Source organism: Nothobranchius furzeri, chromosome 18 (genome assembly GCF_043380555.1).
Source record: "Nothobranchius furzeri strain GRZ-AD chromosome 18, NfurGRZ-RIMD1, whole genome shotgun sequence".
NCBI lineage: Eukaryota > Metazoa > Chordata > Actinopteri > Cyprinodontiformes > Nothobranchiidae > Nothobranchius > Nothobranchius furzeri.
This window is the reverse complement of record NC_091758.1, coordinates 12,333,112-12,345,200: the sequence shown is the minus strand read 5'-3', so window position 1 is coordinate 12,345,200 and position 12,089 is coordinate 12,333,112. Positions and strand designations below refer to the sequence as shown.

The window sequence follows — 12,089 nt, the reverse complement described above, 5'->3', positions numbered from 1 at the left end:
AGCAATGAGAGACTTTGCTGTTGCATGTAAGTGATGTTAACTATTATTTAACATTTAAACTTATTTTCTGATTTTTTTTATTTATTCAAAAACCCTGGTAAGGGATGTTTTTCTGTATTTGGAGCTTCAGAAAAAGTTTTATGGTGGAGGTGATGTTTTAAAGTCACTGAGAAACTGCATGCATGCAGTTTGTTGTTTTGCTGCTAATACAGTAGCAGGTGCAGCTGCTAATACAGTAGCAGGTGCAGCTGCTAATACAGTAGCAGGTGCAGCTGCTAATACAGTAGCAGGTGCAGCTGCATATTTGTGCAATAAAAATGTCATGTTGTAATGGAATTCATGCATTAGTTTTTGTTTGCTTTGAACCCAGAGCAGACGTCACACGCCAGACGACATCAACACTGCATACTTTAGTATTTGTTCATTTATCATGAGTAATATCGATATCGCAATATTAAGCACTGTTATCGAATATCGCAGGTTTTCCTAATATCGTGCAGCCCTAATATGTATGTATATATATATATATGTATATGTATATATATATATATATATATATATATATATATATATATATATATATATATATATGTATATAATATTTTGAGTGCCCAGGTAGCACACGAACAATGCAATTTAACGACATTTCTTAAAGTAGGAACATTTAACCTGTGGCCAGAAGTACGCTCTCTCCTTCCTTCTGCTCCGATGTAAACCTGAACTGGTCACCTGCTTGAGCGTAATCAAAGGTCTCTAATGGGGCTTTCTGAAGAGCCTGGAGTCATGAAGAAGTTCTGGATTTTGCCTCAGACAGGCTCCTGGCTGTTCTGGCCGAATCTGCGCTCCTCTGTCACACGGACTAACAAGCAATCCTGGGGTGGGGTCCATAACTGGGGAGATTGCTGTGTATTTATGATCCCTAAATAGAAGCTTCTATTTTAATTTTGTGAAATGTTGTTTTAAAATCACTGCTTTAATCACGGAGTAGGCTAGCCATAGCTTATCTCTGCATCCACCACCTGCTTAAATGTTCTGACGGTGCCATGGGCGGCTACAGGAAATTTCACCAGCAGTTGCTGTACAGTTGCTCGGTCAGTGTTTGGGGTTGCTGTCTGAGGTTGATTAGTCGATGAGATCAATGAAAAAGAACGTTTGTCACGGACTCCATGGAAACGTTAAGAGAATTTACAAAAAGTGGCTTTCAATCGGTTTTGTGAGTTTAGAAAAGCAGCAGATGAGACGGCGTGTCCGACAATTTTGTTTTTCATCTGACAACATTAGAACATGTTCGTAATGTCTGAGGTGTTTTTACAATCAATGTTTACTTAATACTCCTGGAGAGGGTATGGATTACACAGAGGCTTGTGGGGGAGCCCAGTTATAGGGGTGGGGGGTGTTCTGTTTGGCCTTGGCCCCCAAAATGCCTTGAAACGGCCCTGGCTGTGTGACTGAATTGTATCAGATGTATAAATACTACATGTGTATAACTTATTGCTTTATACAGGTAAAAACGTGTAGTGGAGATAAATCTATCTACATTTTACTTTTCAACACTTTGTTTTGTTTTCTTGTTTTTATTGAACTATTTCCTGTCCTGTCTGTCTCTCATCTTCCTGCATCTCCTCTATAAACTCTCCAGAAAAACTGCTGCCTGGATTCTTACTTTTTCACCTCATCAGTTACTTCTGAGCAGATCAAAGGGATCTCCTGACCGTAAAGCGGAGAGCGCGTTTAATGCTGCGTCAGTGAGGTGAAATCAGCGCAGCACACGATGAGCGACTGTGTCAGACACGATTAAAAGACAGTACCAGAGGATATAAACGGACATGATTGGCCGTGTGTTATTTATAGTTTTTTGGTTGCGCCACTTTGACAATGTGCCGTGTGCAGAACGCAGCTGCCTGGAGCGCACCAACGCTCCCCCATAACTTGATCCCTGCTTCTGGATGAAAAACCAGACATTATTGTGGAAGACAGAAGACCCAGGGCAGGTGGTTCAGCGGAGTGTCGACGAACAGCATTCAGTCGGGGATTAGAGGTTGAGGTCCTGGGGGGGGGTTGCTTCTTCTGGGCTACAGGCTCCTGCTGGATGTCATCAGATGGTTGAGTGGAAGGAGGAAGCCTGGAGGTATCAGCTGGTTGTTCCCCAGCAAGTGGAGAGAAGAGGCTTGAAAGACTGAGGTCAGGTGGGGGGATGGGATCAACATCAGGCGCTCTCCTACGGCCACGTACCACAACCTCAGACCAAGATGAAAAATGGGTCAGGAGTAGAGCTGGAAGTCGGTTGTCGTGGTGCAGAAGGATCCCAGGCAACAGTGTCTTGGAGTAAAGAGTTCTGCTTGGATGTTTCTTTTTCAAACTGACTGACTATGGTCTCGGTCAGTGAAGAGAGACGAGGTCTACAACTAACCAGCAGCCTTTCCTTCTTTTGCAGTTCAGCAGAGAGTCGTCGTACATCCTCTTTAAGGTTCTGAATCCTTTTATTTGCTTTAGAAAGCATAAACCCATCATTGCGGGGCAGGAGGAGGAGGAGGACAGACATTCAAAATAAAGTCAAGGTTGCAGAAAGCTTACACTTGAGCTGAGCTGCCTATGTGGGATCCGAAATATTTGTATTCCAAATAAAGATCCAAGTAGTCAAAGAATCCCGAAAAATCACGGGAAACAAAGATCCAACAAAGGCCACAGAATCCAGAAATCGGTGACGGGAAAAACAGGTTTTAAGAGGAATTAGAGCACAAAAGTACGGCGCTGCCGGAGGTGGGAGTTGAAGACCGTCTTGACAGGTTCCTCTGCCAGGCGTTCCCAGCAGACCCTCACTATGCGTTTGGGTCTGCCAGGTCTACGCGGCATGTTCCCTTGCCATCTGATCCAACTCACCACCAGGTGGTGATCAGTTGACAGCTCCGCCCCTCTCTTCACTCGGGTGTCCAAAACATACGGCCGCAGGTCAGATGATACGACTACAAAATCTATCATCGACCTGTGACCTAGGCTGCCCTGGTACCAAGTGTACCGATGGGCATCCTTATGTTCGAACATGGTGTTCGTTATGGCCAAACTGCGGCATGCACAGAAGTCCAATAACAAAACACCGCTCGAGTTCAGATTAGGTGGGCCGTTCCTCCCAATCACACCCCTCCAGGTCAAGCTGTCATTGCCCACGTGAGCATTGAAGTCCCCCAGCAGGACAATGGAGTCCCCTGATGGAGCACTATCTAGCACTCGTCCCAGGGACTCCAAAAAGGGTGGGTACTCTGAACTGATATTTGGCCCATAAGCACAAACAACAGTCAGGACCCGTTCCCCGACCCGAAGGCGCAAGGAAGCTACCCTCTTGTCCCCCGGGGTAAACCCCAACACACAGGCAGAGAGTCTCGGGGCTAACAAAAAGCCAACCCCAGCCCTCCGCCTCTCACCCGGAGCAACTCCAGCAAAGTAGAGTGTCCAACCCCTCTCCAGGTCTCGGGTTCCAGAGCCAATGCAATGTGTCGAGGTGAGTCCGACTATATCTGGCCGGTACCGCTCAACCTCTGCCACAAGCTCCGGCTCCTTCCCCGCCAGCGAGGTGACGTTCCATGTCCCAAAAACTAGTTTTCTTGTCCGGGGATTGGACCGCCAAGGCTCCCGCCTTGGTCTGCCACCCGATTCGCATTGCACCGGACCCTTCATGTTCCTCCTGCGGGTGGTGGGTCCACAGTTGGACGAGCCCATGTATCCGGTTCGGGCTGGGCCCGGCCGGGCCCCATGGGCGAAAGCCCGGCCACCAGGCGCTCGCTCACGGGCCCCAACCCCAGGCCTGGCTCCAGGGTGGGACCCTGGTAACCCTCCGGGCCGGGTACTCCGACTCTTCGTTTTAACCACCATGAAAGATCCTTCGAACCGTTCTTTGTCTCACCCTTCACCTAAGACCAATTTGTCATGGGAGACCCTACCAGGGTCACTAAGTGCCCCAGACAACATAGCTCCTAGGATCATTAGGGCACTCAAACTCCTCCACCACGATAAGGTGACGGTTCAAGGAGGAAACCGGAAAAGGGTGGCTTGCCACCTCAGGGTCGGGGGAGAGGTCCTACCTCAAGTGGAGGAGTTTAAGTATCTCGGGGTCTTGTTCACGAGTGAGGGTAGGAGGGATCGGGAGATCGACAGGTGGATTGGTTCGGCGTCTGCAGTGATGCGGACGCTAAGCCGATCTGTCGTGGGGAAGAGGGAGCTGAGCCAGAAAGCCAGGCTCTCGATTTACCGGTCGATCTACGTCCCAATCCTCACCTATGGTCATGAGCTTTGGGTAATGACCGAAAGAACGAGATCGCGGATACAAGCGGCCGAAATGAGTTTCCTCCATAGGGTGACCGGGCTCAGCCTTAGAGATAGGGTGAGGAGCTCGGACATTCGGGAGGGACTCGGAGTAGAACCGCTGCTCCTCCGGATCGAAAGGAGCCAGTTGAGGTGGTTTGGGCATCTGGTCAGGATGCCTCCTGGACGCCTCCCCGGGGAGGTGTTTCGGGCATGTCCTGCCGGCAGAAGGCCCCCGGGTCGACCCAGGACATGTTGGAGAGGTTACACCTCCAATCTGGTCCGGGAACGCCTTGGGGTCCTGCCGGAGGAGCTGGTGGACAAGGCCGGGGAGAGGACGGCCTGGAGCTCCCTGGTTGGGATGCTGCCCCCGCGACCCGGACCCGGATAAGCGGAGGAAGACGACGACGACGACGACGACGACGAGTACGGCGCTGAAGTAAACACGTCTGCCATGTCTGCACGTACAATTAATAGGGGCGTGGCCTTTTTACTGACAGGTTTCAGATGAGTCATGGCGCTAGAAGCTTGCCCCCTGCTCAGCCTCAACCTCAGGTTACAAGCGTTACAACTTCAGTTAGCTCAGTTAGCTTGTAGCTACATCAGCTCAGAGTTTTTTGGGTGCCAATCATCTGCCCCCATCCTCACAGCCCCACTCTCAGCTCCATTTTTGTATTTTCTGGCAGTGGCAACGTGTGATGCATCCAAGATGTGTGAACCACACACTTGGCTTAAATTCAGCGCTTCAGAAGCCTACGGGTGACGGTACGAACGGTTCCCCCATTATAGACACAGTCTATGGTTTCCACCCTTGAGGTTCTTACCAGTTCTCATTGTTGATCTGGTCTCCAAATCCTGGAGTATCGATTACTGTCAGCTTCATCTTCACCCCTTTTTCTTCGATCACTGGAGACAACAACAAATTAAAGACGTGAGTTTTCTATTAATGCACAGGAGAGCTCAACCCTTCTATCCACGATAATCCATTCACAACACCAGTCATCTCAACACAGTTTTGCAAGAAAGCACTACGGTTGAGCATGCACCATAAATTGAGTTAGGTGAGCGTTTAAAAGCCATAAAGTTTATAGGCATCAGGCAAAGCTCCTCGATCTAACACTGCCACAAGACTGCAGAGATGGGAAACCAACCCTAACCCACCCCGGGACATACCTACACCCCAAAGCCCTATGTGTGTGTGTGTGTGTTAATGTGATGGAGAAGGAGGAGAAAAATATCTGGAGATGTTGACGAAAGACTGGGGGGGGGGGCAAGCCCTCCTAGGAAACCTGTTTCTGACACCAAAAGACACCCTTGTTCCCCAAATCCACACAGGGCAGGAAGACCCCAGCCCATCTACCCAGGGCCCATGACAGCACCACCACAGAGCCTGGGGAGTACGACTGGGGTGGTACATCTGTCAAACGCTAACGCCAACGAGCTCACGGAGGACAGAAACCTTCCATGGAGCAGAAGGGCAAAAGATCGCTTGACCTTGAACACAGACTGTGAAAGGGGGCCTCACGATCCTTCTGACTTTTTGGGTTTTAAGCAGGAGGTGTCAAAAAGTTACCATGGGCACAACTGGCTTGTGGCGGCCAAGGGTTCATTTGTTTCTTTTTGATCCTTGGATATCGGCTCTTCCTATCATCGTGAGGGAACATATATGGCTGTTGTAATCCCCAACTGTAAAACTGTACTGAACAAATATTTAGAAAAATCTGGTTTCTCCATTACGGCCTCATGGAGCCAGAGGACGCCTACCTAGCCCCGTCCCAGCAGAATATCTACTTCCACACCCACATTTGGTAAAGATCCAGACGACATAAGATATTCAGTATTTTTGTCAGTCTTCCCAAGTACTTTCCATTGAGATTTGCAGATATCAGAAGGTTATTTTGGATGAATGAGAGATTTATTTTTAGCTAAAGTTTTCTAGCATACAGAACGAAAATGGAAATATTCTTCTGTTGATGTCAGAGACAACGTTTCTCTAAGTTAACCCACTAAACATGGCTTCTTTAAGAAACCAAAGCAGATATTTTTATCCACAAACTGAGTGAGCTCAACAGAGATTAGACACATCCTCCACAGTGTGGAAGCAGATCCGAGTCCATGTTTGAATTTCACATCAGGAGATGAGCAGTGAAAGGAAACGTGATCTGAAAGCAGGATGTGAAAGTTGTCTCTGAGTGTGTGTGTGTGTGTGTGTGTGTGTGGGCCCACCATGACTAATACTGTGCAGTTTGACTGTTTTAGTTATCTTCTCCTCATAGTTGGATGAGCAGGACTTTCGGCTGACTTTTGACTTGAACAGAGTGTTGACCAGTGTGGATTTTCCCAAGCCGCTCTGACCTGCACACAAAAAGCATTATTTATTATTAACTTAAGGAACTGCTTGGTCCGACAAGCTGAAGACTCCAGAGTTTAAGGCATGACGAGACTGACAGACATGACAGAAAACTCCTCAGAATTCTGTCTCCGGGTTCTGCCCACAGGCAGAATAAGCAGGTCATCTGTTTTCATAAACTAGAAGTAATGACATTGCATGGATTCTGAACAACAGCGGAAGTGGATGTGATCTGAAGCAGGAAATAGCAGACAGACCCGACTCTAAACCACTTCCTCCCTCAGTCACAGTTCCTCTATTAAAATGAAAACCCAAGGCTAAGCTAAATACCAAACATGTTCAGCTCTGAGTTACGATGTCAAGTTTCAGATCATAGAAGAAGACAATAGATGTACCTTCTTTTTTTATCACATTTTTTATTTTAATTTTTCCCTTTTCCTCCCATTTTTATTATGATCTCTGATTTATTTTTCTATTGCTCTTGTGAAGCGCTCCTTGATTTTTACCTTGAGGCTCAATATAAAAATATTTGTTGTAAGTTCTATTTTTGTCAACAAGCTGAGCCCACACAGAATCTCTCTCTAACACACACACACACACACACACACACACACACACACACACACACACACACACACACACACACACACACACACACACACACACACACACACACATTGTAGTACTCCTTTTCAGCTCCGGGAGGTATTCCAGAAAGCGAGATTTGAACAGCGGGGATCTCCTGATAAATCCCTGCTTCCAGGCTTCGCCAGCTCCACGAACGATTCTCAGGTGGATTCAATCCCCTCTAATTAAGCAAGGAGCGGGAAGCGAGGCTCACGTGCGTCCATAGGCAGACCCTCTTACAGTTTTTTACAGACGTTAGGACCCATTACTCAATACCTAGGTCACATTTGCAAAACTCTACATACAGTGTGCACAACAGAAGTCTATGTGGGCCAAACTGAGGATCAGTTATCATTGCTTTGGCACAAAATGCATTGAGTGACTACATCTCTCAAATGTCATGAAGTCCCTTCTCACTCAGACACAACTGCCAAAACTCATTGTACTAACAGGACATTTTGCACTTGCTTACATACTGTTCACAAAACTGTAAAACTTATGTTCAAAACAATAACATACTGCAAAACTGAATATGACAGCAAAATCCAACAGCAATGTGTTCTTGAAGCATAAATGCAGTTTAACCAGCCACAGCTGACTCTAACTGTAGCTGCTAGGGTTGTCACGATACTAAAATTTCAAACTTGATTCGATACTTGAAACAAAACTCGATACTCGATTTCGATACTATTTAAAAACACCAATTTATTGAACAAGTTTATTCAAAAAATAACATTCCTCAATTTATATTACAAAAATTAAATGTTAAGAATTAAGTGTATAAAGTGCTTAAACCTTTCAAGTATCAGCATTTTTTAAACGTGCATACAAAAACTGGCAAAAGTTAACACTTTAAATCATGAATTGTCTCACTATATATATACACTATTTGCAGAGTGATGTTTTGCTGCTTAAACTCTGTTTAAGGTGCATTTTTGTCATAAGATGTAATGCCATATGTTTTGTTCTGTACTTTTGAACAACTCTGTTGGTCAATAAAGGGAGAAAACGAATTTCTCCACAGTAGGACAAAGGTACATCTACCGGTAATCTTAATAAAAACAGATTGGCGCACGGCAGTGACGTCATTAAAAGCGCCGGTTAATTAGCCGCAGCTAGTCTGTTTACGCCTAGAAATCCCAGACTCGCTCCAAACGAACAGGAGAATCATGTTAATGATTCCTAACAAAACCTTTCGACATTGAGATGTTTTGGAGCAGATAATGTCTTATTTCGAGGCTGCACCACGGGTGCCCGTCCGCACCCGTTATATGGATATAACTGACGGCGATTCGCCGATGGATCTAAATACCCCGGGGAATCCAAGTAGCACCAAAGTTGTCAGCGTGAGTAAACAAACGTACTGCATGCTAGAAATTAAGTCCGGGTTGCAATAAACGGGAGTTTCCTTTAAGCACATAAGCGTGAATATACAACTACGTGTCGGACTTGGTATGCTAATTAAGTTGGGCTGTGAAGCGCCTCCCAAATTCACTGTTTATGTTTTTGTTTATTTATTTGGCAGACAAAACTTGGATCAGAGACAACTCGCGTGGGAAATTGCAATGTAGCCATGCGGCGTCTTCTTCTTCTGCTTGTCTGGGAGGCGGAGGCTGCTTTACGGCACCTGGCTGTTGTGCGTGTCGGTGTACTTGAAGAAGGCTGTGTATAATAGTCCATAATATCGATACCACAGGGATGGAATATCTTATTTAGATACCACTTTTAGTATCGATTTATATCTAGGTATCGATTTTTTTGACAAAACTACTAGCTGCACAGGTGTTACACTTTCAATGTCGTTATAAAAGTAGTCAATGCCAACATATATAATTGTATGGGACAATGTGGCATTTCAGGGCTCCCATGCAGTCACAGAGTGGTTTGTGGCCCATCCCAGAATGGAGTCACTTTTCCTCCCACCTTACTCTCCATTCCTCAACCCGATAGAGGAATTCTTTGCCTCATGGCGGTGGAAGGTGTACGACCATCATCCACATGATCAAATGTCCCTTCTGGATGCAATGTATGCTGGATGCCTGGACATACCAGCAGTAGACTGCCAGGGATGGATCAGGCATGCCAGAAGATTCTTTCCTAGGTGTATTGCCCTAGATGACATAAGATGTGATGTGGATGAGAACCTGTGGCCAAATGGAGAAGACCGAGTAGATTAGCATATTGAATCTGTATCAGTGGATGTCTTGTGTTTTGGAAGTACTTAGTGCAAAAACAAATACCATTAAAAATAAATGAACAGCATGAAATATTGACTAATTCTGCATCATGTCTGATTCATTCCAGTAACATCTATTGGAAGTATGAACAGAGATGTGTCCTTGTTTTACACAAGAACATGTAACGCTACATGTTGTTAGTGTTTTTAGGTCTTTGTTTTGTGGATGTCAAAGTGTGTGTGTCGGCTGTCAACCTTTGCTAGTGTTCTGGAGGAATGTGTTTATTTGAGAGCTGAATGAAGTGTTTTGGTGGTTGTAGTGCATTTTGAATGTGAAATGAACTGTTTTGCCAAGCTGAAACTCAGTTAGGAGAACTGTGTGAAGTGTCAAGCAAAAGTGACATTAGTATTGAGAAATGGGTCCTAACGTCTGTAAAAAACTGTAATCGATGCTAGATAAATGAGAATGGAAGGAGAGGACAGAGCATCATTCTTCATCTAGACGGACCAATAATCGTGGTGAGTCATGGTGGATGGCTGCTTATACTTATCCATCGAACGAGGCAGAGAGATTCAAGCTTGTGATTGGTCAGGATGCCGCTTTCGTCAACTGCACCGCCATTGCGCCCTCAAAAACATAAAGTGTGTTTCCCAATCTCAAAGAACCTCCCCTTGATGTCTTGGTCCTGTCCTAGTTGCCTAAGAGATACGTCACCAGGAACCGCCAAGGCGTGTTCCAACGTTCATGTGCTACCAAGGCGTCTGAGGCACATGCGAGGTGTTTTGTTGCCTTCTCTTGGTGAAAAATGTCCAAAATACAGCGCGGTATTTTTGAAAAAGGTTGGTGGATCGGGGCCAGCAGCTACTTCAGAGGCAAATTTCAAGTTTTAGTGTGAGTCAACTAATTGTAGCTATCGGGCTGATACCTAAAATGATTTTAGATCCAAATAACCAATCTATGATTGGTTAGTTGCTTAGGAGTTGCAGCTTAGGTGGCTAGCAGGTAGTAACTTGCTTTTAATTTAACCAATATATACACAATTACAAAAGTAAAAGGCTCGTTATACAGTTATATTGAAACTTATACAAATGAAATATAGCTTTACCTCATGTGACCTGACCGCCGCGGGCGCCGCTGTAAAGTACGTCTGTTCCATTTAACCATTTCTTACACATTTGTCCTGTACCAGAATGTTTCACCTATTTTGTAATTTGAATTGCTTTTATTTTTGATTTATTCAATATATTTACCTTCAACTGAACCATGTTCAGCGCTTTGGGCTTCCTGACAGGGTTGCGGAAGGCACTTTATAAACAAAGCTTTGATTTGATTGATTGATTGATTTTCTTTGACCAAGGAAGGACAGTGTCCCGGTAAACAAGGCACCTGGCATGACATTGTGCTTTGACATTTAGAAACACCCAAAGAAAGTCGAAGATACCTAGCGACAGACACCGCGTTCGTCAACACCAGCCCGTTACTGATGGACATGCTGTCCAACTAAACCAACAACATACTCTCTCACTTAACAGTGGCGCTGTCGTGGGCTCTTCTCCCATCCATGAGCGTTGATGGTAGACAATCTGTCCTCACGCTGCCGCGGCTGGAGTGGCCGGTCCAAGTTGACTGATAATGAGTCGTGCATGTGGGAAGCTGCTGCTGGCTGATTCTACCCGCTAATTCTGGCGCTCCCACTAATTGGTGGGCGTGAACTTCAGCCAGCCAATCAGTCCATAGGCGAGTTTGTTGGGTCAATTCAGCACGAGATGGAAAGCGAAGAAGCAGGGCCGAAAAAAAAGTCGTGGCTTCACATGAATAACACCAGCGTAAGCACAATTACCCTGCCAGGGCCTGACCAAGCTGACCCGAGCGTAGATGTGGCTTTATAGAGCCAGCAGGGAGGGGGAATGCTTGCATTACTGAGGCTCCAGGGCACATTCTGGACTCTTATCTGTGGAATTCTCTCCTGCTTTTAGAAAAGTCGGAACATTTACGTCACACCCTGCTGAGGTCCCTGAGAGTGGAAAATTAACAAAGTATAAATACTGTTTCAGCTGTTACAGTGTCTATACGGCTAACTCACCGACCACCATGATGTTAAATTCAAAGCCAGCCTTCATGGTCTTGCGTCTCATCTGGTCCAGTACATCCTCGATGCCCACATAACCAAAGAGATCAGAACCCCGGATGAAGCTTGTCTGAGAGTCTGAATCAGATGGTCGAAGTTCCGCCTTCACCTCTGCCTCCAGCTCAGCATCCTTCCCTGTCTCCATTCCCTTCTCTTTCTCCTCCTCTTCTGTACATCCTTCCATACAGTTCTCCTCTGATTCAAACGTTTGGATCTTCTCATGTCCAAGGTTTTTGCCTCCATCATCTTGCTCTTCTCCCATGATGCCTCTCTCCTTCTCTTCTGACTCCTCCATTGGGATGAATGGGTCTGTCTGCAGCCTTCCAGCAGGTTCTGAAGGAACACAGATAGTGAAATACATTTCTGATGTACATCAAAACAGACGAACAGAAAACACGAGAGGAGTTAATTAAGCTATCAAGAAACATGAAGCTTCTTCTAGACAGGGGTGTCAAACTTTGGTGTTGAGGGCAGCTGTTGGTAACTTCCACCAACAAACCTGAACAGTGGC

General features: G+C 45.8%; 1 protein-coding gene across 6 annotated transcripts in view; it reads right to left on the bottom strand.

The window, feature by feature from the left end:
- Nucleotides 1-12,089, bottom strand: part of septin12 (septin 12) — a 125,819-nt gene that overhangs the window by 23,056 nt on the left and 90,674 nt on the right. For all 6 annotated transcript variants that reach the window (XM_054742129.2, XM_054742130.2, XM_054742132.2 and 3 more), the window contains 3 exons: nt 11,534-11,911; nt 6,523-6,651; nt 5,121-5,202 (listed from right to left, as the gene is read on the bottom strand). In XM_054742129.2, coding sequence (XP_054598104.2) covers nt 5,121-5,202; nt 6,523-6,651; nt 11,534-11,911 — 589 coding nt within the window. The remainder of the gene's footprint in view (nt 1-5,120; nt 5,203-6,522; nt 6,652-11,533; nt 11,912-12,089) is intronic.